The following is a 27,898-nucleotide window of genomic DNA, read 5'->3' on the forward strand; positions in this document are numbered from 1 at the left end:
CTCTCTCTGAGAGGAAGGCTGCTTTGCGTTCACTTTCCAAGTCTAGTTTGTTATGTAGGTGAAGGGGTTTTCTTTCAGAGGGAAAAAAGATGCAACAGGCCTAATCAATATATTGGATAACCAAATAACTGCAGAGTAGTTCTTGCTGGGGTTTCTGAAGCTGGTAAGCAAGTGAGAGCACTTCACTTGCAACATGCCCCTGAAGCCCTTCTTAAAATCCAGACCATCCAGATGGACAGTGACACCCTGGGAGATTATAGCTGGGTATCCATGCAATTATTTACAGCACTGGTAGGGACTCAATCACAAGTGAAAGCAGTATATCCCAAGAGATAAAATTGTCGAGGGTCCCAGGAGATAAGACTGTTGAGGATCATGGTGGATTAGACCAGTCTTTATTGCTTTATTTGGCTATGAATCTCTAACTCACTTTTGCGCCGTCCAAAAGGATGGTCAGCAGTTTTGGTTCAGTCCGGAAGCTAGGGCATACATGACAATTGCTAAAAAGCTATTCCTTCTCTGACTGACTTTGTGAGAATAGAGGTCCTGCAGTCCTGGAAAAATCGTAATTGATAATTATCAGAGAGGACCCTAATGTCCCACCATCATCACAATAGTTATACATGAGAAGACCGTGGGAATTCATGCAGGAAGTAAAATACACATTGGAAACCCATTCTGTCACGTAAAACCTGAGAGGGGAAAATTCCTGCTTAAGACAAGCAAACACATAGGCACAGGGCAGGACATTACACCTACCCTCCAGACAACAGTCAGACTAAAACTACAGAGATAATGCAGAACGTGTACTTCAGAGACTGAGCCACTGGGTAGAGGAAACAGCACTGAACCTCTGGTGTCTAGTGGGTGCCATGAGCATTTCTCCAGTTGCCTTTTTCGCCCTGACACTTGCAGCTGTGTTTTAGCTAGCAAGAGGAGGGATGCACCAGGAGAGACAAATTCAGGTGTCAACCACTGTTGCCTTCTTTTGCTGTCTCTTTGGACATCATTCTAATCTTCTCACAACAAACTTTGATTGAGAGCTTATTTTCAAACACTGTGTTATTCCTATGAAACATTATTCTTTTTTTAACAAGAGGTATCAGACTAATCAAATATTTTAGTAAATATTTTTATATTTTTATATATGTATGCATATTTTATTTTTTGTACTTGTATCAGAACAGTTATGTGGATCTGGCCAAACTACATTTCCTATAGAGCCAAGTAACCAAAAAGTGGTGATAGCTGGATGAAACTCATTAAATCAGCATCTTGGAAATTTCAATGTGACAATTGCAAAAAACGACAACACCAACAGTCCCCCATGCTTTTCATCTTTAAATATGACTAAAACTGAGAAAGTCTGTGCAGAGCCCCACCAGAGTGATTAATTCTCATGTTCTGAAATGTCCTATGGATTCTATTAAGTTTATCTTTACCGTCAGAGGATAGATGGACCAGCGTAAGAATAAAGAGCTCCTTTCTGATTGGTGTCACTAAAGGTTTTGCTCTGATTGTGAAGTGTAAGCAGGCATGATTTTAATAGTCTTAAATCTGTGGGCAGAGCTTATCAATAAACACAGTCATGGGAAAGCCGTTCACTCTCCTTTTCATCTGAGCCTGTTAGTTTGTCTTTTTATGGCAGTGTTTATATCTGTTCTTCGTTGCCAGTGCTCTTCCACATCTTCCCTGATATTAGTCAACCTGTAGAAAATGCTCTATAAAACCCTACCGAGCTCAGTATGGTCTGCAAGAAACCTCAGTTCCCTAGATATTTCTCTACTGGGATGTGCTTTGCAGAGCAGGGCACTGTTCCTTTTGATAAAAGTAGGAGCTAACTTCATGAACAGGACTCTGGACGGGCGAGGAGACTGATGATTGTAACTTAGGTATATTTTCTGGGTTTGAAAGGTTTTGAGATGAGATGATTTGAAGGCTTTTAATTAAGTACTCTAGCTGCCGACAAGGGCAGCTTAACATACCAAGGCATTGAATCAAAACATCTTGTTCATGCCTTGAATGGAAGGAAACTATTCACACATTGGTTATTTGGGAGTAGCTGCTCCTTGAGCTCTGCTGTGTTACAGGCCCCTGCTTTTGATTCCGAAGTCTGAGTTACATTCATCACAGCACAAGTATGCAGCCCAGTGACAGAGTGCAGCCAGGGGGCATTGCCAAACCCAATGCAAAACAAAGGCGGGAGTATAGCTTAAACACAGGCCTAGCTGGTTCTGATAGCATCCTGCAGATAATAAGGCCTGTTAAACCCCTTTAGCAGCAAAATCTTTATCTTCATTCCACAGACTAGTCTTTTGTCTTCATCCCACAGAAAGAGTTAGGGAGACTAGAATTTCAGGGCTTGGTGGGGAGGGTCCTACTCCCAGCAAAGGGAAAACACTGAAGTGGAGGTGCTGTTCCTCACTGTCACTTTTTCGGAGGCAGAACGGCTGCTTCTTCCGCTGGGGCAATCATTCATTTCAGAGCTGACAAGCTGGTTCGTCTAGGTGGAGCTACTGGGTGCCCCCGCTGTCTCCCTGGCAATGGTTCAAGTGAAGTAACATTGCATTCCTGCGACGGAGGACGGGGAGAGGCAGCCTCCTCCGTGCCATTGTGCCCGCATCTCCCCGTTGCCATGTGTCCTGCCCGGATAGAGTGACAGCCGCGGCATTCCCGCTGCGGTCCGGCCGTGCCCCGCAGCCCTGCCCAGCAGTTGTTGTAACTCAGTCCGTGGGATCTTGCAGGACAACGGAATGAATCCAGGTCTCTGGAATGTGCTAGGAAATCTCTGCAGAAGACGAACCTCTTTATTTTTCACTGATGGTTTTCCCGAGCATAGCTGGAGCTGCTTACTGGGAATGCAGTGGGCCTGCTGGAGGTCATGGTCAAGCCTACACAGACTGTACAAGAGCCTGTGCCGTGAACTGGGCTTTAAAACTCAAGGAACACAGTGCATGCACAAAGGTTTGTTACTTGCAGACACTTTCAGATTCTTATCTTTGCCAACTGCTGCTTGCAGGTTGGTTTTCCTCCAGCATTGCTTGCTTGGAAGGACATGAGTCCTCCACCAAAATGCCCAGGAGGATTTGGGTGGTGGCAGATGATTGCTCTGAACCGCCACAGCCAATCCCCTCCTGGTGAGCAGCCCTGATACACTTGTGTATTCCTAGTTGTTCTTGTTCGTGGTCTTTACATTTCGCCTTGGCATTTACACTTAAGGAAATTGCAGCGGAACCCAAGGTGCAATGTGAGAGCAGATGCCCTTTGCTGTGTAGCCTCCAGACAGCAGTTCTGGACAACAAATCTGCTATGGTTTGTTTCTTTTTAACAATAGGCCTTGAAGCATTACAGTATGCTTAGGCTTTTGGTCCTCTTTAATGTAGCATTAGGTCACTTCCATTTGTAACTGGAGCTGAGGAAAAAGGCTCTGGGGGAAACAAAAAGAAATAGTGAAACAGTTTGGGCCGCTGCTGATACTGAGTAACTATTTTTGTGCTGGTACACACCATTTGCACAACATTTTTAGTGCAGGGGTCTGCAAATTCTGTCTCGTTAAGCCAGTTGATGCAGTTAGCAGAACACAAAGATCTGCTTGTGGATTCAGAGATCTTTAGCACAGCTGATTTTGGAAAGTGGTGAAAATAATTCTTTCAATTGCCAAAAAATCATGTTTGTATCCAGAAAATGGTGGCTGAGCTGGAAAAGATGGTCCTTTTGCTGTAGTTGTAACACTGTCTGTGAGGGCTTTTTTAAAAAAAAATCTGATTTAGGCTATTTTTCAGTCGCAGGAGCTTTAAGGAAACCAAACCAAGAATGGAATAGCTTATATGCTTGATGACACTGCCTAGTAGAAGTCACATTTTAATTAGCTGGCTGATCTACATTTATTCATCAGTCTCCAGTCTTCTGAGAATCCTGGGAAACCCAAAGAACCCACTGCAAGGTGCAATAATTTAATAACTCATCAAAATAATAGAGACAGTGGATTGGGTTGGGTATAAAAAAGAAGCAGACATGGAAACTGAAGCACTGAGGTAGCCAAAGAAAAAGTACAGTGTTTGAATTGCTGCCTTTTTGCCCATAACCCCAAAGTGAAAAATTTCTCTTAGTAAACTAAAGTCAGGTGAACTTACCTATCTGAAAAAGTGCTCTTGAAAGGCCAACATGAATGCCAAGCATGTGCATAGCGTTCCTGTTATCAAGTGCTTTCCTGAACTGGGACCCACGATTTTAAATATTCTAACTATTCTAAATATTCCCTATTTCAAATATAAGAAGTGAATCAGAAGGGGCTGTGGGGCTTTGCAGCAGCACTGCTCTGGCAGCCATGAGAGCTGTGAATGAAGAAAAGGAATCCCAGTAATTGTGATACCTGCAAGAGAGGGAGAACAAGCTGTGGGGTAAAAAAAAAAAAAAATTAAAAATAAATAAATAAAAAATAAAAACAGGCATTTTGAGGAAGGGGTTTAATTTAAAAAGGAGGAGGAATTCTGGAGCAGTGCATTAGCAGTGATCAGTCACGCACCCATGAGAAGTAACAGACCCATGAGAGGGTGCCTGAAGACACAGGGACAGACAGATCGGCAGGTACAGGGACTGCTGGTTGCAGGAAGGGAGCTCTGGTGCAGGAGCCACCTGAAGCTGCCCATGACAGTAGCGACATGCAACCTTATTTACCATGAGACACAAGCACATGAGAGAGCATTATGAAAACTGCTGACGTACATGTATGAATTCTTTGCTGGGTCAAACACAGTGCCAACAATGACAATGATATTAAATTATTATTGTTGCTCTTTGTCTTGCAACTATTCAGTCCTCCTTCTCCTTATTAAGAATACAAATCAGGTTGTGTGCCCAGACTGTGTTTTGCACAGTCAGAAAAGACCTGATCTAAAGATGTCGAGGCATGAGTCTTCTAATTGGCCATGGACTCAAAGCTATTAATTTCCACAATACTGCACAAACAAGACTGTGTTGATGCAAGGAAAATTAGTGCTTAAAGATAAGAGCAGATTACTTAAATTCACTACATTCATATGCAAACACAATTTTAGTATAAAATCTTAAAAAGCAGAAAGCCCACATCTAAGAATTGTAGACAAAGAGATATAATTTGTAAACAAGGAAGCTAGGATGATCAGCAAAAGATGTTATTGCTTCTTCTTTTAACAATATCTCTGGTATTCTTATTTTCTGTTTTATTTGATTTTAAAGTGTATAGATTATGGTAATTTTATATGTCAGTGTCCCAGTTAAAGCTAGGTTTCTCTTCAGTTTATAGAATATATTAAAGCACAATTGATGAGTTCAGTGATACTGTCATATTTGAAATTGATTATAATGTCTCAAATTTGGTTTTGGAGACTGTTACTAGCAGAATGTGAATACCAAAAAAGTAACCTGTTTTATGTTTTTGTGGTTTTACCCAAAACAGTCTAGCTGGGTTACTAGAATAAAGATAAAATATTTTTTTTTAAAATTGCATTTAAAAAAGCAAATACACTTTTCAGTCATATGATATGAAAATGTTCCAGCATATATAACTCCTACTGCCTACTTTCAAAAAATTCCCTTGTTCTGAAGTCAGTTCAGTGGCTATTAGAAGTAGTCACTGATGTAAATTCCATCTTGTTTATGAAAACATTTTGAACAAAGCATTTATTGTCCAGGGTTCATAAAAAAATTTAAAACCTATAAAATGTTGGCATCACTACTATTTGGGCATGAGAATGACATGCATATAAATCATAGTTTATTGGCACAGTCTTTTATACAGAGAAAGAAGGCTTTGCTGAAAATGGAATTCATCGATGTACTGTAGTTCCCCTCTTTTATAGATTTGTTTTTAAAGTATTCTGAATCAAGAAAAAATCTGAAGCAAAACTTAGTCTACAGAAGGAATCAGGAGCACAAGAAGTCTTCTATTACATGGGTTAGCTATGGCAGAGGGGCAGAGTAGGCAGAGTTTGGGGAAACCAGGGTGGATGGAAAGGCCTCAGTGTGAAGCTTTGGGAGGGAGGGTCATTTGTGTAGCTGTTGTCTCTCCGTGTAATCTCAGGCACATTTCTGTTAGCTCTGGGGAGAGTAATCTGTTGCCTCGTCTTGTAGGGAAGAGTCCTATTATCACCATTTAGGAGAGGTAACAGTTTACTAAAGGCTTTCACGGGGAGACTCTGTCGCTTCCTGCCCATCACGAAGTGGGTGAAAGAGGCCTTTTATGCTGACAGGTTTTCCTCTTAACAGCAGGGGATGTTTCTGGCAGCATTTTGGCAAACCTTGATCCATAGCCCCTCTAGCAAGGACAAGGAGAGCAATTGCCTACCAATACTTGGTCAAGCATGTGAAGCTATCCTTGTGCCTCTGCTTCACTTGATCAATGGCTGGTGAAAAATAAGAAACTTCTCCCCTGCTCCAGGACCAGGTGAGATGTCATCCAGGCCAGATCTATCTCTCGACATCCACAATGAACAAGAATTGGCATCCTGATGGGAAATAAGTGTTCAGGTCTCACTGCGGGAAGTGATCTAATTCTCTTGGATTTTATGAGTAGCCCAGTCTTAGCAACAGGGAGATTTTGAAGGTGTTGGTCACCTAATCATTCTAAGAATCCTTTGTTTAAAACATCTGGTTTTAAATGCTTCATCTCTGTTAGAAACTGCAGGATAGCTGCAGTACCCTAGACTCAGAGGGTTATGCCCCACTGGATAGTGAAAAATCAGCAGCACAAACTGTACAGGACCATTCAAGTCCTGAGAATGGAGTACCCCATACTTTCATTGTTCCAGTTCTAGACAACTAAAATGTCACTGAAGTTACACCAGAATAAAACAAGAGAAAAAGCAATGAACCAGTCCAAGAATTCTCCCAGATAATTCCTTCCTTTTCCTTTTCCAGTAGTAAAATTATTGGCAGTCACCAGGGATCAATGGTGTAATTAGCCTTGAAGTGCTGCACTGAAGAGCAAATGCACTAGCTATCCAAGCAATATTCTGTTAAGTCATTCTACTGGACTTCAAGGCTTGTGGGTGGGATTCTCCCAAGTGAAAAATACAGCAATGCCACAAGGCCAAGTCCTTACTATTTCTTGGAATTTTAGTAACAGCCATAAAATTTGCTCTTGGCACCTGAATGTTTAGATGCACTAAGCAAATTGAACAATCAGGCCTCAGTCCTGCAGCTCTTTTCCTCATATGATGGTTATTAAAATACATGTGGTGAAGAGATTCATGAATACATTCCAGAATTTTCAAGCAGAAATGCCTAAAATCAGGTTCATAAATCCACTTCTAAATTTTTTAACAAGTTTATGTTCATTTTCCAATTTTCTTGAGCTTCTGAAAATGGAAATACTAGAGCTTTTGGGAAAAAAAAAAAAAAAAAAAAAGTCGAGCTAGTTTATTTAGGTTTTTAAACTGAATTAGGGTCTGCACAAAGACCATTTTCTAGAATTGTCCACTGTAGGCATCAGGACTAGTCCTGTAAAGGCTAAAGGAGGCATGGTGTGGCAGCCCTGATGTGTTCTGGGTTGATCCTAGTTCTCTGGAGATACAATACCACAAGACAGCTGATTAAGATGATGTCCCCATGGCTAATGAGGATGTCTTCTATTCTATCAAGTTTGGAAACTTGGACCACAGACTGACACGGAACACTCCAACTGGAAGCCCACTATTTCCATTCGTCTTAACAAAGTGGTCTGTCACTGACCATGTGGTATAGCTGTTTCAGAACCCTGCCTGAAGTAAATAATTTAATCTTCAAAAAAGTCAAGTAAAAAATAAATGTAGGAGATCATAAAATTATGAAGAAAAGCTAGCAAAATCACAGCCATTTTAACAGGAGCTTGGCAACTGGTATAAGAGTGATTGCATACATGTATAAGTTGTGCCAGCTTGTCTGCACACACAGCATGTAATATCCACATCCAGAAATGTTGTATTGCACCAAAGGATTCTTCATTTAAAGTAGACAGTGGAGGAGTTGCACAGTTCTGCTTGTGGTTGTCTTTTCTAGTGTTCACACATATTTTTAAGCCAGATGATCTGTTTAGGAGATCCAAAACTATGTATACTAATGGCAGTTGCAGAACTGGGTGTGAGAGAGCTAGACAGCCTGATGGCTTGATAAAAATGGAGCATGGAGACAGGAAAGAGCCATAGTTATCAGGACAAGGACTTGTGCATGTGTTAGAATAGGCTGTGCATCAGGGAATGTGTAATTCAGCCACACTGTCCTCTACTGGCTAAACCCGGATCTCTGAAAATGATTTATTCATGCTTTTTCATTCTTTGGTGCTCAATTTAAGGCATTTCAACAGTATCATAGTTTCAAACAGCCCATCTCCTTCACCTCATCTCTTTCTGCCCTCAATACTTTTAAAAACCAAGAAAGAAGAGTCTTTATGGCTGTCAAAGCTTCATGATGTTTACTCTCCAGCTCTTGTCTTAAGACCACTGTCAGAAGCAAGGAAGAGTTTCAAGATGGGAAATTTCAATCAATTTAATTTATTGCCAGTTAACAAACTTTTAATTACTGATTCTAGTATTTAAAATAAATAAATAAATAAAAACTCTCAGCGAAAAACAGCTCAGCTCTCCTATGTACACTTCTCCATCCCTCTTTCTGGTCTCCAGTCTCCTCACTGTGGGCTTACACCCAGTCCCTTTGGGAAGGTGAGAGATGGTGCAGGAGATGGGGGTCAGCAGATGGTGGCTGCCTTTTTTTTTGTCCACTCCTTGCTTCATGCTCAGTTGTCCCAGGGTGGCTTCCTCCATCAGCCGCTCACCCATCAGAGTCGAGCCTCCTCTCTGTCCTCTCTCAGGCAGCTTTTCTTCCTCCAGCCCCTGCTTGAGATCCTATTTTGCTCCAGCATTTCTCCTGCTCTGCCATCTTTCCTCTCTGCTCCTGCTCTGGTGTGGTCTTCTCTGTTTTTCTCCTCCTCCTCTATTGGTGTTGTCTCTTTATCTCAGCGTTTAACACACTTTCTTAAACACATGTTCACAGAGGTGCCAGAAACCCCTCTGATCAGTTCAGCATTGCAGGCAGAGCTGGCTGTAAGTGGCTGCATCTGGAATGGGGTGATCCATGACCTCCTCCCACAGAGACCACCCCACAGCCACACTGTTGTCAAAGTTCTGGCAGTTCTGCCCAATACACATCTCAAGTCCCACTTGATCATAAAAAAAAAAGTAAAATCTGGCCAACTTCTAGTTCTACATTTTCTCCAATCTGAGGATTTTTTCCTTCACAAAAGCTTTTACATTTCTGGACACGAATATTTCTGGTATCTTTGGAAAGGTCAGCCTGATGAGATCTGAGATAAGGAATCTAAATGAAGGCAGGCCTTTCCACAGCTGCCCAGGCATGTTGCCTGGGTGTGCAGCTCTGAGGGCTTCAGCTTGCAGACTGCTCTGTGCCCTGTGTGGCTCCCGCGGACACCAACAACCTGTATGCTGCTTTCAGGTTCCGGACGGCAGCTGAGACCGGCTGAGCCTCCAGGAGATGCTGATGCTGATGCAGATGCAGAGGACGAAGATTCTGTGAGTTTTTTTAGAGTAGTTTTTTTTTTTTTTTTTTGCGGGGGATGGAGGTTTGGCAGTTACCTTGTTAAAAAGGGATCTTAAATATTTTGACTTTATCCATGTCTTGCTAGTGATTTTTCTCCCCATTAAAAATGTTGTATTTCTGCTTGGGATTCTCTTGACAGCTCAAAAGTCGGAATGATGCTTCAATATAAAGTGATCTATTCTTTGCCATGATTCACCAGCATAAGTTTAATACCAAGACTTAGCAAAGTATAACCTACAGTAACTTTTCTTTAAAGCTGTAGCAGGTTCCCTATCATTTGACTCCAGAAGGAAACTTGCCAAATGCTTGTCAGCAGAAATTCCTGCTGGGACTCTTCCATGGTTTGGTTGGTTATAGAGGGCATAAAGTTTGAAGCCACAGGTTGCAAAGTTAGGTGTGCAAATAAAGCAGAAGAGGGAATTTTTATTGCCTTTTTCAATTATTACTGATTGATCTCTCAGTATTTTCAGTCTATTCAGCCCATAGATTCATACAATACGTAAAAAACCCCCAAATCAGCATACCACTGGTTTTGTCTCTCAGGCGTCTGTCCTTTGTGTTCTCGAGTAATATCCTTAAATGAGAATTGCATTTGTTCTTGACTTAAGGAAAGAGTTATTGATTATTCTGCGTCCACCATTACTAATGAAAGATTTGTACACAAAAGGAGACTATGCCTAAGTAGAAAAAAATATCCTAAAAAAAATGTGTCACTGTTTAATGGTGGCTGTTTCTTTCCTACCACTCATTTCTTTTCCACAGGTTAATGAAGTGGCAGTAGAAGACATCCGTCCAAGGCCACAAGGATCCTCTCCAGTTTATGAATATTCCGTAGAAGAAGAATATTTAAAGGCAAGACATTGAGTTTTCATGCAGGCATGGCTTTACCAAGTTGATTCAAGAGGCTTTAGCTCCTAAAACTAGCTGAGACTCCTAAGTCATGTAACAGGATGTTGTTGCAGCCATATTGTCTTCCTGTCCCCACCAAAATCAGGGACATGTTCATTGATGGCTTTATATTGTACTGAACTTGTTGTTGGCCATGTTCTTGTTTCTTGATAAAAAAATGCATTTGACTTAATTCCTTGAAGGACCTAGGGCAGAGAGTGTTAAGAAATCACAATGCTTTTCCTATTAGAATGTTTAACTGGCTTGAATCTAACTAATACGTATTTCAAAACTACCTGTACTCCTTGCTTATTCAAAAGTAAAGATTTAATGAGTACAGTCATGTTAAGATAAGTAGGCAACAGTTTGAAATTCATGCTGAAGTTGAATAAATAATTTGTATGTTCACGAAGATGAAAGCATGAGAAATGTGCTGCATGAATAGCACACAGAAAAGCTCTCAATGTCTTAATACAGTTGGTCTCTGGTGTTCATTTCATGCAAATTTTGGTACAATGCAGAGAGGCGTTGGCATCGAATTTACTACTGGGAATAATATAGTTAAATTATTCATGTTGTACACTGTACCTGTAGATCCCAAATTTGCTTTGTTGCCATTAAAGTCAGTCTCAGTTCTTAGTCTAAACCAGGGATTTTAACTGATGTAGGACTTCTGTTGTACTTTACAATAGCATGACTTCTTAATACTAAATAATTGCAAATTAATTTTCAGCTTCAAGAAGAAAACAAAAAATATTCTACAGACAAATCAAAACAAAGTCATTCACAGGTCAGTCTAAAAACACTCTAGTTTTAAGCACGTGGCTTGCAAAATAGTAAAATCTATTACAACACACAGATGTGAATGGGTGGACAGAGGGAAGGACAAATGGGCAGGGAATCACTTTAGCTTTGTTTTGACCAGAAACTTCACAAATTGCTTAGTTGTGACACAGTCATGAACACTTACTTGTCTTATTTGGGGTCCTCTTTTACCTTCTCTGGTTTGAGTACAGTACTGTGTCAGCTCTTAGTCTGACTTTTCTGGCCCATTAGCTCTAATTCAGGTGCTTAACATCTTCACAGAAAATACAATGTCTCAGTCCTAAAAGATGCTATATGTTTCACATTTTAAAGCTATAACCTATTTTCCCTATGGACCTGATCCAGCATAACACCAACACATGTGCTTAATTCTAATTTAGAACAGAATGAAACCCACATTGAACAGTTATATTCTCTATTTTAGATAATCTTTCTTGAGCTACTGAAAATATGCCTGAGAAGACTCAATTTTTTATTGTACAGTATTGTAGAACACTTTGATACAAATGAATAAAAATTATAAATTCCCACTTTTTTCTATATGTAGGAGACAATGGAGGTGATCCTGAAAACAGACGTGGAAGCTGGTGCTAGTGGTTTTAGTGTGATGGGTGGAGGAAATGAAGGAATATTTATTAAAAAAGTACTTAAGGAATCTCCTGCTTCAAAACTATTTAGTCTGAGAGAAGGTACAGTCTGACTTTATGTTTTGGGTTGTTGGAAGTTTTTTTATATCTTAAAATAATCAGATATGTAGCTGTGTGTGCATATAGATACCCTACTGATCTGTCATCTCTTTAGATAATAGAAATAGTAGATTCCAAACCAACTAATGTTATGTGTAAACTTAACCTTTCCATATTAATATTTTCAAAAATCAGTTTCTTAAAAAATAATGATGTGTTTTTCTTGTATACCGTAAAAAAAAAAATAATATCATTTTCACTGGAACAATGAAAAAGATACATAGGAAGTGGTATATACACAACTAAAATGAAATAAAAAAAACCCTCATAGCATTCATGAAGAACCTGCCTTTGATTCTTTCACAAAATAGTATGCCACAAAGCTACAATAAATAATGATTTAAACAAGAACAAAAATCTGAAGTCTAAATACTGAAAAATATAAGAAAAATCTTAGTTATTGTCAGGGCAATCAGACACTGGAACAAGTTTTCCAGAGAGGTTGGGAAGTCACAATGCTTGGAAATCTTCAAAACCTGACTGCACACAGACCTGAGCAACTGGCTGTAGCTGACTCTTCCCTGGGCAGAGCAGTTGGACCAGATAATTTCCAGAGGTCCTTTCCAGCCTTAATTATTGTGTAATACGATTATGTGAACATAATTTAATATTTTAAATAAATAGAATAAATAGGATGTGTTTGGTTTTTTTGTTTATTTTTTTTTTTGTAGGCATTATCTCAAACAGAATTTTTAAAACTGCAAGAAAACACAAACTAATGAAATTATGCCTGATTCCACTTGCAGGTGATCAGCTTCTAAGTGCTACAATATTTTTCGATGATATCAAATATGAAGATGCACTCAAGATTCTCCAATATTCCGAGCCATACAGAGTCCAATTCAGCCTCAAAAGAAAAATTGCTGGGAAAGAAGAGCTAGAACACATTCACTCTACAGCACAGTACAGAAAGGAAAGAATAAACCAGGTAGATATTTGATTAGTTTATGATGTTTGGATAACACTGTAGTAATGTTCTGTGTGGAAATAGATCAGAAATTACACACTCGTATCTTCTTGAGACTTAGTCATATGTTTAAACTTACTAGCACAAATATTAATGAGAAGTAAAAAATCCCACACAAATTTGCAGCTTTTTAAATACCCTGGGCAAGACTATAGATTTTGGATAAAGCCACAATCTTGTGTTAGGGTAGAAAAACATTGTCTAGCAAGTCCACATTTTTTTTTGTTAAGGGTCCACCAACAGAACAGGATCAGATAAGTTCTGTAATATTTATATTCAATATTTTCCAAAATGTAAAATATCAGTATTTTTCTCAAAATATCATCAATGAAATATTCTCTTAAAAATATATATATAATGTCTGATATCTCCATAAACACGATCTGCCAATAGGTCTCCATCACCTTCAAAATTATTTTTCTCTTCGTATACATATATATAAATATTTTATATATATATTTGTATAGACGTATAAAGAGTGATACATATAGAAACCTCTATTTACTTCAATGTTTTGCAAAGAACATAAACCTTCAGAAATCCACATATTACAGTCATAATCCATTTGTTTTCTGTAATTTCTACCTGAGTTATATACACCATTTGCAGAATTTTTTTATATAACAAGTAGATACTATTAATTAAAAACTCATTTTCCTACATGTTTTATAGTATATATTTTATTTTGTGTTGTGTCTATATTTAATTTACTTTTAATCTCCTGACTATTGTTTGTTGTTTCAGGAAAAAGAACTCAGTGAGAGCATTCCTGAAGAAACACTGCATGTTTCAGGAAAAGCCATTTCAGAAGAAGAAAGGGAAACATTAATTGTAAGCCAAAGGGTAGGAAGAAGCAAGAGACCTAAAAAGATAGGTTATCATGGCCAAAATTCCAGTCAATTAAAAATAAAAAGATACTTGGGCACAGAAGATCTCATAGTACATCAGATGCATATGAACCTGCTATACAGGATATTTCTCCTACAAGCACAGACACAGAGTCTCAATTTCAACAAGAAGTCCATGTCAAAGAAAAAAAAGGAAGCCAAAAGAAACTGAAGTTCCCTAGCATTGGTTTCAAAATGCACAGATCCAAACCAGAACCACAAGACAAGCAAAAAAAAGAGATAAAATCAACACTGTTATCTGAAAGAGAAAAAATACACAAAGAAGATATCAGCCTGGAAAATCCTGAAATCCTAAATGTTGAATATACCGCATCTCCAGCTTACGAAATTAAAACAGGGGAGGTATATGAAACTTTAACAAAAGACTTGAAAGATATGAAAAATGGCCTTCAATCTCATGCAAAAAAATGCCCTGAAGTTGAAATAAGCATTAAAAAGGAAAAAGAAAAGGAGTCAACATCAAAATTTACTGTACCTGAAGTACCAGCTATAACAACACAAGTATCAAAGCCCAGTTTAGAAACACCTCATCTGACAGAAAGCCCAACTAAACAAACACAAGCCTCATCAAAATCCCGAAAAAAGAAACAGAAAGGAACAGCAGATAGAACAGAAGGAGAAAGTGGAATTAACATAGACATGATTGGTCCAACAGCACAAGGATCTATACAGGTAAAAGGTCTAGAAATAGGTACTGCTAAGGCAGAATTACACACTACAACTGACACACTGGAAATAAGAGAAAAAAAATCAGAAGAAGACACAAAAACACTAACAATTCAGAAAACAAAAATTGGGATTTCAGTGCCCAGAATAAAAGAGCTAGAGACTGAAAACACCAAGCTGGGAAGTGATCCACATTCAGTACCAGAAAAAACAGGTGATACTACTTCAGAGGACAGCAGGAATTTGGATGTGAAACCTCATATTCCTGATGCAGAATCAGAAGTATCTACTTGGAAAATACAAATACCATCATTCAAAATAGCCAAAACACCTAAAGCTGACATGAAAGTATCAAGAGAAGAAAGCAGAGTTGAATCAGTGGATACAGTAAAAAAAGTGCAGATAGAAGGAGATGGCATGCCCACAAGATCTAAAACCTTGAAAGAGGACATTGGCATGAAGACAGAAGAAAAGGATATAGACGGGAAAGAAAGCAAATTCAGACTGCCAAAGTTTAAATTACCTACATTTACCTGGGCAAGTACAAAGGATGAAACAGGGCAAAATGAAGGTCAGGTAAGTGAAAGGGAAAGAAAAGTTCAATCCCTAGAAGAAGATGAAAAACTAGAGATGACTATATCAGGAGAAGAAAAAAAGCTTCCAAGTATTGAAATTGAAATCGACATTTCCAAAGAAAAAATAAGTGACAAAGATATAAGAAAAATTACAGAAGTCCAAATCCCAGATCAGAAAGGTCGAACTGTAGAAACGTCCGTAATGGATAATCATTTGGAAGAAGGAGAAATACTGACTACCAAACCTGCTATTGAAATAAAAAAGGGTGAAGTAAGTGTATCGTCACAGATAAAAGAAGAATTCTCTCAAAATACAGAAACTGACATCAAAGCTCCCAAGGTAGACATCAGCCTCCCGTCCGTCGACGTCACCCTTCCGAAGGCCAGCGTCGACCTGCAGGCACCCGAGGCGGGCCTCGCCCTCGAAGGGGAAGCAAAAGCCCCCGAGAAGGAGGCCGCCAAGACCAAGGACGGCAAGTTCAAGATGCCCAAGTTCGGCATGCCTTCCTTTGGCTGGTCCAGCAGCAGAGAGGCCAAGGGCACCGTGGCCGCTGACGTGGACGTCAGCCTGAAGGAGCCCCAAGTGACGGTGCCCTCGGGAACCGCCGAGGTGGACGTGACCCTGCCCGGGGCCGAGATCCAAGCGCCCGGCGTGGAGGTGGCCGTCGAGACGGCCGCCGGAGGAGACGGTGAGAAAGGTCGATTCAAGATGCCCGACGTCAAGATGCCCAGCGTCAAGCTGCCCAAGGTCAAAGCTCCCCACGTGCAGGTCAGCCTGCCAAAGGCCGAGGTCTCGCTGCCCAAGGGCCAGGCCGAAGTCCAGGAGGGCGAAGTCGCCCTGCAGGGCCCCCAGGTCGAAGGCGGCCTGGAGGCGGCTGCCGGCAAAGCTGAGGGCGGCGGCATGAAAATCCACATGCCGAAGGTCAAGGTGCCCAGCGTGGCCTTCTCCAAGCCGACCGTCAAGGCTCCCAAACTGGACGCCGACGTCAGCCTGCCCAAAGTCGACGCCAGCCTGCCAGAGGCAGACCTGAAGGCCGGCACCGGCGCCGTCAGCATTGCGGCCCCCGACATCCAGCTGCCCTCCGTCGAAGGCTCCCTCGAGCTCCAGGCGCCCGAGATAGCGCTCAAAGTGCCCTCTGCCGAAGGGTCGCTCGACGGGGCCGAGCTGGAAGGCGCGGGTCTGAAAGGGAAGTTTAAGATGCCCAAGTTCGACAAGCCCAAATTCGGGGTGTCGCCCCTCAAGGCAGAAGGGCCCGAAGGCGAGCTCAGCCTGGCCGCCGCAGAGGTCGACCTCCCCTCCGCCACCGTGACGGCCGCAGGGGAGGGCCCCGCGCTGGGCCTGAAAGCCGACGTGCCCGGCGCCAAAAGCGACGGGGCCGGCTGGAAGCTGGAGAAGCCCTCCCTCAAAATGCCCAAAGCTGACATCAAAGCTCCCAAGGTAGACATCAGCCTCCCGTCCGTCGACGTCACCCTTCCGAAGGCCAGCGTCGACCTGCAGGCACCCGAGGCGGGCCTCGCCCTCGAAGGGGAAGCAAAAGCCCCCGAGAAGGAGGCCGCCAAGACCAAGGACGGCAAGTTCAAGATGCCCAAGTTCGGCATGCCTTCCTTTGGCTGGTCCAGCAGCAGAGAGGCCAAGGGCACCGTGGCCGCTGACGTGGACGTCAGCCTGAAGGAGCCCCAAGTGACGGTGCCCTCGGGAACCGCCGAGGTGGACGTGACCCTGCCCGGGGCCGAGATCCAAGCGCCCGGCGTGGAGGTGGCCGTCGAGACGGCCGCCGGAGGAGACGGTGAGAAAGGTCGATTCAAGATGCCCGACGTCAAGATGCCCAGCGTCAAGCTGCCCAAGGTCAAAGCTCCCCACGTGCAGGTCAGCCTGCCAAAGGCCGAGGTCTCGCTGCCCAAGGGCCAGGCCGAAGTCCAGGAGGGCGAAGTCGCCCTGCAGGGCCCCCAGGTCGAAGGCAGCCTGGAGGCGGCTGCCGGCAAAGCTGAGGGCGGCAGCATGAAAATCCACATGCCGAAGGTCAAGGTGCCCAGCGTGGCCTTCTCCAAGCCGACCGTCAAGGCTCCCAAACTGGACGCCGACGTCAGCCTGCCCAAAGTCGACGCCAGCCTGCCAGAGGCAGACCTGAAGGCCGGCACCGGCGCCGTCAGCATTGCGGCCCCCGACATCCAGCTGCCCTCCGTCGAAGGCTCCCTCGAGCTCCAGGCGCCCGAGATAGCGCTCAAAGTGCCCTCTGCCGAAGGGTCGCTCGACGGGGCCGAGCTGGAAGGCGCGGGTCTGAAAGGGAAGTTTAAGATGCCCAAGTTCGACAAGCCCAAATTCGGGGTGTCGCCCCTCAAGGCAGAAGGGCCCGAAGGCGAGCTCAGCCTGGCCGCCGCAGAGGTCGACCTCCCCTCCGCCACCGTGACGGCCGCAGGGGAGGGCCCCGCGCTGGGCCTGAAAGCCGACGTGCCCGGCGCCAAAAGCGACGGGGCCGGCTGGAAGCTGGAGAAGCCCTCCCTCAAAATGCCCAAAGCTGACATCAAAGCTCCCAAGGTAGACATCAGCCTCCCGTCCGTCGACGTCACCCTTCCGAAGGCCAGCGTCGACCTGCAGGCACCCGAGGCGGGCCTCGCCCTCGAAGGGGAAGCAAAAGCCCCCGAGAAGGAGGCCGCCAAGACCAAGGACGGCAAGTTCAAGATGCCCAAGTTCGGCATGCCTTCCTTTGGCTGGTCCAGCAGCAGAGAGGCCAAGGGCACCGTGGCCGCTGACGTGGACGTCAGCCTGAAGGAGCCCCAAGTGACGGTGCCCTCGGGAACCGCCGAGGTGGACGTGACCCTGCCCGGGGCCGAGATCCAAGCGCCCAGCGTGGAGGTGGCCGTCGAGACGGCCGCCGGAGGAGACGGTGAGAAAGGTCGATTCAAGATGCCCGACGTCAAGATGCCCAGCGTCAAGCTGCCCAAGGTCAAAGCTCCCCACGTGCAGGTCAGCCTGCCAAAGGCCGAGGTCTCGCTGCCCAAGGGCCAGGCCGAAGTCCAGGAGGGCGAAGTCGCCCTGCAGGGCCCCCAGGTCGAAGGCGGCCTGGAGGCGGCTGCCGGCAAAGCTGAGGGCGGCGGCATGAAAATCCACATGCCGAAGGTCAAGGTGCCCAGCGTGGCCTTCTCCAAGCCGACCGTCAAGGCTCCCAAACTGGACGCCGACGTCAGCCTGCCCAAAGTCGACGCCAGCCTGCCAGAGGCAGACCTGAAGGCCGGCACCGGCGCCGTCAGCATTGCGGCCCCCGACATCCAGCTGCCCTCCGTCGAAGGCTCCCTCGAGCTCCAGGCGCCCGAGATAGCGCTCAAAGTGCCCTCTGCCGAAGGGTCGCTCGACGGGGCCGAGCTGGAAGGCGCGGGTCTGAAAGGGAAGTTTAAGATGCCCAAGTTCGACAAGCCCAAATTCGGGGTGTCGCCCCTCAAGGCAGAAGGGCCCGAAGGCGAGCTCAGCCTGGCCGCCGCAGAGGTCGACCTCCCCTCCGCCACCGTGACGGCCGCAGGGGAGGGCCCCGCGCTGGGCCTGAAAGCCGACGTGCCCGGCGCCAAAAGCGACGGGGCCGGCTGGAAGCTGGAGAAGCCCTCCCTCAAAATGCCCAAAGCTGACATCAAAGCTCCCAAGGTAGACATCAGCCTCCCGTCCGTCGACGTCACCCTTCCGAAGGCCAGCGTCGACCTGCAGGCACCCGAGGCGGGCCTCGCCCTCGAAGGGGAAGCAAAAGCCCCCGAGAAGGAGGCCGCCAAGACCAAGGACGGCAAGTTCAAGATGCCCAAGTTCGGCATGCCTTCCTTTGGCTGGTCCAGCAGCAGAGAGGCCAAGGGCACCGTGGCCGCTGACGTGGACGTCAGCCTGAAGGAGCCCCAAGTGACGGTGCCCTCGGGAACCGCCGAGGTGGACGTGACCCTGCCCGGGGCCGAGATCCAAGCGCCCGGCGTGGAGGTGGCCGTCGAGACGGCCGCCGGAGGAGACGGTGAGAAAGGTCGATTCAAGATGCCCGACGTCAAGATGCCCAGCGTCAAGCTGCCCAAGGTCAAAGCTCCCCACGTGCAGGTCAGCCTGCCAAAGGCCGAGGTCTCGCTGCCCAAGGGCCAGGCCGAAGTCCAGGAGGGCGAAGTCGCCCTGCAGGGCCCCCAGGTCGAAGGCGGCCTGGAGGCGGCTGCCGGCAAAGCTGAGGGCGGCGGCATGAAAATCCACATGCCGAAGGTCAAGGTGCCCAGCGTGGCCTTCTCCAAGCCGACCGTCAAGGCTCCCAAACTGGACGCCGACGTCAGCCTGCCCAAAGTCGACGCCAGCCTGCCAGAGGCAGACCTGAAGGCCGGCACCGGCGCCGTCAGCATTGCGGCCCCCGACATCCAGCTGCCCTCCGTCGAAGGCTCCCTCGAGCTCCAGGCGCCCGAGATAGCGCTCAAAGTGCCCTCTGCCGAAGGGTCGCTCGACGGGGCCGAGCTGGAAGGCGCGGGTCTGAAAGGGAAGTTTAAGATGCCCAAGTTCGACAAGCCCAAATTCGGGGTGTCGCCCCTCAAGGCAGAAGGGCCCGAAGGCGAGCTCAGCCTGGCCGCCGCAGAGGTCGACCTCCCCTCCGCCACCGTGACGGCCGCAGGGGAGGGCCCCGCGCTGGGCCTGAAAGCCGACGTGCCCGGCGCCAAAAGCGACGGGGCCGGCTGGAAGCTGGAGAAGCCCTCCCTCAAAATGCCCAAAGCTGACATCAAAGCTCCCAAGGTAGACATCAGCCTCCCGTCCGTCGACGTCACCCTTCCGAAGGCCAGCGTCGACCTGCAGGCACCCGAGGCGGGCCTCGCCCTCGAAGGGGAAGCAAAAGCCCCCGAGAAGGAGGCCGCCAAGACCAAGGACGGCAAGTTCAAGATGCCCAAGTTCGGCATGCCTTCCTTTGGCTGGTCCAGCAGCAGAGAGGCCAAGGGCACCGTGGCCGCTGACGTGGACGTCAGCCTGAAGGAGCCCCAAGTGACGGTGCCCTCGGGAACCGCCGAGGTGGACGTGACCCTGCCCGGGGCCGAGATCCAAGCGCCCGGCGTGGAGGTGGCCGTCGAGACGGCCGCCGGAGGAGACGGTGAGAAAGGTCGATTCAAGATGCCCGACGTCAAGATGCCCAGCGTCAAGCTGCCCAAGGTCAAAGCTCCCCACGTGCAGGTCAGCCTGCCAAAGGCCGAGGTCTCGCTGCCCAAGGGCCAGGCCGAAGTCCAGGAGGGCGAAGTCGCCCTGCAGGGCCCCCAGGTCGAAGGCGGCCTGGAGGCGGCTGCCGGCAAAGCTGAGGGCGGCGGCATGAAAATCCACATGCCGAAGGTCAAGGTGCCCAGCGTGGCCTTCTCCAAGCCGACCGTCAAGGCTCCCAAACTGGACGCCGACGTCAGCCTGCCCAAAGTCGACGCCAGCCTGCCAGCGGCAGACCTGAAGGCCGGCACCGGCGCCGTCAGCATTGCGGCCCCCGACATCCAGCTGCCCTCCGTCGAAGGCTCCCTCGAGCTCCAGGCGCCCGAGATAGCGCTCAAAGTGCCCTCTGCCGAAGGGTCGCTCGACGGGGCCGAGCTGGAAGGCGCGGGTCTGAAAGGGAAGTTTAAGATGCCCAAGTTCGACAAGCCCAAATTCGGGGTGTCGCCCCTCAAGGCAGAAGGGCCCGAAGGCGAGCTCAGCCTGGCCGCCGCAGAGGTCGACCTCCCCTCCGCCACCGTGACGGCCGCAGGGGAGGGCCCCGCGCTGGGCCTGAAAGCCGACGTGCCCGGCGCCAAAAGCGACGGGGCCGGCTGGAAGCTGGAGAAGCCCTCCCTCAAAATGCCCAAAGCTGACATCAAAGCTCCCAAGGTAGACATCAGCCTCCCGTCCGTCGACGTCACCCTTCCGAAGGCCAGCGTCGACCTGCAGGCACCCGAGGCGGGCCTCGCCCTCGAAGGGGAAGCAAAAGCCCCCGAGAAGGAGGCCGCCAAGACCAAGGACGGCAAGTTCAAGATGCCCAAGTTCGGCATGCCTTCCTTTGGCTGGTCCAGCAGCAGAGAGGCCAAGGGCACCGTGGCCGCTGACGTGGACGTCAGCCTGAAGGAGCCCCAAGTGACGGTGCCCTCGGGAACCGCCGAGGTGGACGTGACCCTGCCCGGGGCCGAGATCCAAGCGCCCGGCGTGGAGGTGGCCGTCGAGACGGCCGCCGGAGGAGACGGTGAGAAAGGTCGATTCAAGATGCCCGACGTCAAGATGCCCAGCGTCAAGCTGCCCAAGGTCAAAGCTCCCCACGTGCAGGTCAGCCTGCCAAAGGCCGAGGTCTCGCTGCCCAAGGGCCAGGCCGAAGTCCAGGAGGGCGAAGTCGCCCTGCAGGGCCCCCAGGTCGAAGGCGGCCTGGAGGCGGCTGCCGGCAAAGCTGAGGGCGGCGGCATGAAAATCCACATGCCGAAGGTCAAGGTGCCCAGCGTGGCCTTCTCCAAGCCGACCGTCAAGGCTCCCAAACTGGACGCCGACGTCAGCCTGCCCAAAGTCGACGCCAGCCTGCCAGAGGCAGACCTGAAGGCCGGCACCGGCGCCGTCAGCATTGCGGCCCCCGACATCCAGCTGCCCTCCGTCGAAGGCTCCCTCGAGCTCCAGGCGCCCGAGATAGCGCTCAAAGTGCCCTCTGCCGAAGGGTCGCTCGACGGGGCCGAGCTGGAAGGCGCGGGTCTGAAAGGGAAGTTTAAGATGCCCAAGTTCGACAAGCCCAAATTCGGGGTGTCGCCCCTCAAGGCAGAAGGGCCCGAAGGCGAGCTCAGCCTGGCCGCCGCAGAGGTCGACCTCCCCTCCGCCACCGTGACGGCCGCAGGGGAGGGCCCCGCGCTGGGCCTGAAAGCCGACGTGCCCGGCGCCAAAAGCGACGGGGCCGGCTGGAAGCTGGAGAAGCCCTCCCTCAAAATGCCCAAAGCTGACATCAAAGCTCCCAAGGTAGACATCAGCCTCCCGTCCGTCGACGTCACCCTTCCGAAGGCCAGCGTCGACCTGCAGGCACCCGAGGCGGGCCTCGCCCTCGAAGGGGAAGCAAAAGCCCCCGAGAAGGAGGCCGCCAAGACCAAGGACGGCAAGTTCAAGATGCCCAAGTTCGGCATGCCTTCCTTTGGCTGGTCCAGCAGCAGAGAGGCCAAGGGCACCGTGGCCGCTGACGTGGACGTCAGCCTGAAGGAGCCCCAAGTGACGGTGCCCTCGGGAACCGCCGAGGTGGACGTGACCCTGCCCGGGGCCGAGATCCAAGCGCCCGGCGTGGAGGTGGCCGTCGAGACGGCCGCCGGAGGAGACGGTGAGAAAGGTCGATTCAAGATGCCCGACGTCAAGATGCCCAGCGTCAAGCTGCCCAAGGTCAAAGCTCCCCACGTGCAGGTCAGCCTGCCAAAGGCCGAGGTCTCGCTGCCCAAGGGCCAGGCCGAAGTCCAGGAGGGCGAAGTCGCCCTGCAGGGCCCCCAGGTCGAAGGCGGCCTGGAGGCGGCTGCCGGCAAAGCTGAGGGCGGCGGCATGAAAATCCACATGCCGAAGGTCAAGGTGCCCAGCGTGGCCTTCTCCAAGCCGACCGTCAAGGCTCCCAAACTGGACGCCGACGTCAGCCTGCCCAAAGTCGACGCCAGCCTGCCAGAGGCAGACCTGAAGGCCGGCACCGGCGCCGTCAGCATTGCGGCCCCCGACATCCAGCTGCCCTCCGTCGAAGGCTCCCTCGAGCTCCAGGCGCCCGAGATAGCGCTCAAAGTGCCCTCTGCCGAAGGGTCGCTCGACGGGGCCGAGCTGGAAGGCGCGGGTCTGAAAGGGAAGTTTAAGATGCCCAAGTTCGACAAGCCCAAATTCGGGGTGTCGCCCCTCAAGGCAGAAGGGCCCGAAGGCGAGCTCAGCCTGGCCGCCGCAGAGGTCGACCTCCCCTCCGCCACCGTGACGGCCGCAGGGGAGGGCCCCGCGCTGGGCCTGAAAGCCGACGTGCCCGGCGCCAAAAGCGACGGGGCCGGCTGGAAGCTGGAGAAGCCCTCCCTCAAAATGCCCAAAGCTGACATCAAAGCTCCCAAGGTAGACATCAGCCTCCCGTCCGTCGACGTCACCCTTCCGAAGGCCAGCGTCGACCTGCAGGCACCCGAGGCGGGCCTCGCCCTCGAAGGGGAAGCAAAAGCCCCCGAGAAGGAGGCCGCCAAGACCAAGGACGGCAAGTTCAAGATGCCCAAGTTCGGCATGCCTTCCTTTGGCTGGTCCAGCAGCAGAGAGGCCAAGGGCACCGTGGCCGCTGACGTGGACGTCAGCCTGAAGGAGCCCCAAGTGACGGTGCCCTCGGGAACCGCCGAGGTGGACGTGACCCTGCCCGGGGCCGAGATCCAAGCGCCCGGCGTGGAGGTGGCCGTCGAGACGGCCGCCGGAGGAGACGGTGAGAAAGGTCGATTCAAGATGCCCGACGTCAAGATGCCCAGCGTCAAGCTGCCCAAGGTCAAAGCTCCCCACGTGCAGGTCAGCCTGCCAAAGGCCGAGGTCTCGCTGCCCAAGGGCCAGGCCGAAGTCCAGGAGGGCGAAGTCGCCCTGCAGGGCCCCCAGGTCGAAGGCGGCCTGGAGGCGGCTGCCGGCAAAGCTGAGGGCGGCGGCATGAAAATCCACATGCCGAAGGTCAAGGTGCCCAGCGTGGCCTTCTCCAAGCCGACCGTCAAGGCTCCCAAACTGGACGCCGACGTCAGCCTGCCCAAAGTCGACGCCAGCCTGCCAGAGGCAGACCTGAAGGCCGGCACCGGCGCCGTCAGCATTGCGGCCCCCGACATCCAGCTGCCCTCCGTCGAAGGCTCCCTCGAGCTCCAGGCGCCCGAGATAGCGCTCAAAGTGCCCTCTGCCGAAGGGTCGCTCGACGGGGCCGAGCTGGAAGGCGCGGGTCTGAAAGGGAAGTTTAAGATGCCCAAGTTCGACAAGCCCAAATTCGGGGTGTCGCCCCTCAAGGCAGAAGGGCCCGAAGGCGAGCTCAGCCTGGCCGCCGCAGAGGTCGACCTCCCCTCCGCCACCGTGACGGCCGCAGGGGAGGGCCCCGCGCTGGGCCTGAAAGCCGACGTGCCCGGCGCCAAAAGCGACGGGGCCGGCTGGAAGCTGGAGAAGCCCTCCCTCAAAATGCCCAAAGCTGACATCAAAGCTCCCAAGGTAGACATCAGCCTCCCGTCCGTCGACGTCACCCTTCCGAAGGCCAGCGTCGACCTGCAGGCACCCGAGGCGGGCCTCGCCCTCGAAGGGGAAGCAAAAGCCCCCGAGAAGGAGGCCGCCAAGACCAAGGACGGCAAGTTCAAGATGCCCAAGTTCGGCATGCCTTCCTTTGGCTGGTCCAGCAGCAGAGAGGCCAAGGGCACCGTGGCCGCTGACGTGGACGTCAGCCTGAAGGAGCCCCAAGTGACGGTGCCCTCGGGAACCGCCGAGGTGGACGTGACCCTGCCCGGGGCCGAGATCCAAGCGCCCGGCGTGGAGGTGGCCGTCGAGACGGCCGCCGGAGGAGACGGTGAGAAAGGTCGATTCAAGATGCCCGACGTCAAGATGCCCAGCGTCAAGCTGCCCAAGGTCAAAGCTCCCCACGTGCAGGTCAGCCTGCCAAAGGCCGAGGTCTCGCTGCCCAAGGGCCAGGCCGAAGTCCAGGAGGGCGAAGTCGCCCTGCAGGGCCCCCAGGTCGAAGGCGGCCTGGAGGCGGCTGCCGGCAAAGCTGAGGGCGGCGGCATGAAAATCCACATGCCGAAGGTCAAGGTGCCCAGCGTGGCCTTCTCCAAGCCGACCGTCAAGGCTCCCAAACTGGACGCCGACGTCAGCCTGCCCAAAGTCGACGCCAGCCTGCCAGCGGCAGACCTGAAGGCCGGCACCGGCGCCGTCAGCATTGCGGCCCCCGACATCCAGCTGCCCTCCGTCGAAGGCTCCCTCGAGCTCCAGGCGCCCGAGATAGCGCTCAAAGTGCCCTCTGCCGAAGGGTCGCTCGACGGGGCCGAGCTGGAAGGCGCGGGTCTGAAAGGGAAGTTTAAGATGCCCAAGTTCGACAAGCCCAAATTCGGGGTGTCGCCCCTCAAGGCAGAAGGGCCCGAAGGCGAGCTCAGCCTGGCCGCCGCAGAGGTCGACCTCCCCTCCGCCACCGTGACGGCCGCAGGGGAGGGCCCCGCGCTGGGCCTGAAAGCCGACGTGCCCGGCGCCAAAAGCGACGGGGCCGGCTGGAAGCTGGAGAAGCCCTCCCTCAAAATGCCCAAAGCTGACATCAAAGCTCCCAAGGTAGACATCAGCCTCCCGTCCGTCGACGTCACCCTTCCGAAGGCCAGCGTCGACCTGCAGGCACCCGAGGCGGGCCTCGCCCTCGAAGGGGAAGCAAAAGCCCCCGAGAAGGAGGCCGCCAAGACCAAGGACGGCAAGTTCAAGATGCCCAAGTTCGGCATGCCTTCCTTTGGCTGGTCCAGCAGCAGAGAGGCCAAGGGCACCGTGGCCGCTGACGTGGATGTCAGCCTGAAGGAGCCCCAAGTGACGGTGCCCTCGGGAACCGCCGAGGTGGACGTGACCCTGCCCGGGGCCGAGATCCAAGCGCCCGGCGTGGAGGTGGCCGTCGAGACGGCCGCTGGAGGAGACGGTGAGAAAGGTCGATTCAAGATGCCCGACGTCAAGATGCCCAGCGTCAAGCTGCCCAAGGTCAAAGCTCCCCACGTGCAGGTCAGCCTGCCAAAGGCCGAGGTCTCGCTGCCCAAGGGCCAGGCCGAAGTCCAGGAGGGCGAAGTCGCCCTGCAGGGCCCCCAGGTCGAAGGCGGCCTGGAGGCGGCTGCCGGCAAAGCTGAGGGCGGCGGCATGAAAATCCACATGCCGAAGGTCAAGGTGCCCAGCGTGGCCTTCTCCAAGCCGACCGTCAAGGCTCCCAAACTGGACGCCGACGTCAGCCTGCCCAAAGTCGACGCCAGCCTGCCAGAGGCAGACCTGAAGGCCGGCACCGGCGCCGTCAGCATTGCGGCCCCCGACATCCAGCTGCCCTCCGTCGAAGGCTCCCTCGAGCTCCAGGCGCCCGAGATAGCGCTCAAAGTGCCCTCTGCCGAAGGGTCGCTCGACGGGGCCGAGCTGGAAGGCGCGGGTCTGAAAGGGAAGTTTAAGATGCCCAAGTTCGACAAGCCCAAATTCGGGGTGTCGCCCCTCAAGGCAGAAGGGCCCGAAGGCGAGCTCAGCCTGGCCGCCGCAGAGGTCGACCTCCCCTCCGCCACCGTGACGGCCGCAGGGGAGGGCCCCGCGCTGGGCCTGAAAGCCGACGTGCCCGGCGCCAAAAGCGACGGGGCCGGCTGGAAGCTGGAGAAGCCCTCCCTCAAAATGCCCAAAGCTGACATCAAAGCTCCCAAGGTAGACATCAGCCTCCCGTCCGTCGACGTCACCCTTCCGAAGGCCAGCGTCGACCTGCAGGCACCCGAGGCGGGCCTCGCCCTCGAAGGGGAAGCAAAAGCCCCCGAGAAGGAGGCCGCCAAGACCAAGGACGGCAAGTTCAAGATGCCCAAGTTCGGCATGCCTTCCTTTGGCTGGTCCAGCAGCAGAGAGGCCAAGGGCACCGTGGCCGCTGACGTGGACGTCAGCCTGAAGGAGCCCCAAGTGACGGTGCCCTCGGGAACCGCCGAGGTGGACGTGACCCTGCCCGGGGCCGAGATCCAAGCGCCCGGCGTGGAGGTGGCCGTCGAGACGGCCGCTGGAGGAGACGGTGAGAAAGGTCGATTCAAGATGCCCGACGTCAAGATGCCCAGCGTCAAGCTGCCCAAGGTCAAAGCTCCCCACGTGCAGGTCAGCCTGCCAAAGGCCGAGGTCTCGCTGCCCAAGGGCCAGGCCGAAGTCCAGGAGGGCGAAGTCGCCCTGCAGGGCCCCCAGGTCGAAGGCGGCCTGGAGGCGGCTGCCGGCAAAGCTGAGGGCGGCGGCATGAAAATCCACATGCCGAAGGTCAAGGTGCCCAGCGTGGCCTTCTCCAAGCCGACCGTCAAGGCTCCCAAACTGGACGCCGACGTCAGCCTGCCCAAAGTCGACGCCAGCCTGCCAGAGGCAGACCTGAAGGCCGGCACCGGCGCCGTCAGCATTGCGGCCCCCGACATCCAGCTGCCCTCCGTCGAAGGCTCCCTCGAGCTCCAGGCGCCCGAGATAGCGCTCAAAGTGCCCTCTGCCGAAGGGTCGCTCGACGGGGCCGAGCTGGAAGGCGCGGGTCTGAAAGGGAAGTTTAAGATGCCCAAGTTCGACAAGCCCAAATTCGGGGTGTCGCCCCTCAAGGCAGAAGGGCCCGAAGGCGAGCTCAGCCTGGCCGCCGCAGAGGTCGACCTCCCCTCCGCCACCGTGACGGCCGCAGGGGAGGGCCCCGCGCTGGGCCTGAAAGCCGACGTGCCCGGCGCCAAAAGCGACGGGGCCGGCTGGAAGCTGGAGAAGCCCTCCCTCAAAATGCCCAAAGCTGACATCAAAGCTCCCAAGGTAGACATCAGCCTCCCGTCCGTCGACGTCACCCTTCCGAAGGCCAGCGTCGACCTGCAGGCACCCGAGGCGGGCCTCGCCCTCGAAGGGGAAGCAAAAGCCCCCGAGAAGGAGGCCGCCAAGACCAAGGACGGCAAGTTCAAGATGCCCAAGTTCGGCATGCCTTCCTTTGGCTGGTCCAGCAGCAGAGAGGCCAAGGGCACCGTGGCCGCTGACGTGGACGTCAGCCTGAAGGAGCCCCAAGTGACGGTGCCCTCGGGAACCGCCGAGGTGGACGTGACCCTGCCCGGGGCCGAGATCCAAGCGCCCGGCGTGGAGGTGGCCGTCGAGACGGC

General features: G+C 51.5%; 1 protein-coding gene across 1 annotated transcript in view; it reads left to right on the forward strand.

Moving 5' to 3' along the window:
• Positions 1 to 27,898, forward strand: part of AHNAK2 (AHNAK nucleoprotein 2) — a 70,326-nt gene that overhangs the window by 31,543 nt on the left and 10,885 nt on the right. The window contains 7 exon segments of the mRNA XM_042799141.1: positions 9,466 to 9,542; positions 10,333 to 10,422; positions 11,192 to 11,248; positions 11,831 to 11,972; positions 12,776 to 12,957; positions 13,741 to 13,858; positions 13,861 to 27,881. Of these exon segments, the coding sequence (XP_042655075.1) occupies positions 9,466 to 9,542; positions 10,333 to 10,422; positions 11,192 to 11,248; positions 11,831 to 11,972; positions 12,776 to 12,957; positions 13,741 to 13,858; positions 13,861 to 27,881 (14,687 nt within the window).

This window comes from Tyto alba, unplaced genomic scaffold (genome assembly GCF_018691265.1).
Source record: "Tyto alba isolate M040663 unplaced genomic scaffold, T.alba_DEE_v4.0 Super-Scaffold_29, whole genome shotgun sequence".
Taxonomy (NCBI): domain Eukaryota; kingdom Metazoa; phylum Chordata; class Aves; order Strigiformes; family Tytonidae; genus Tyto; species Tyto alba.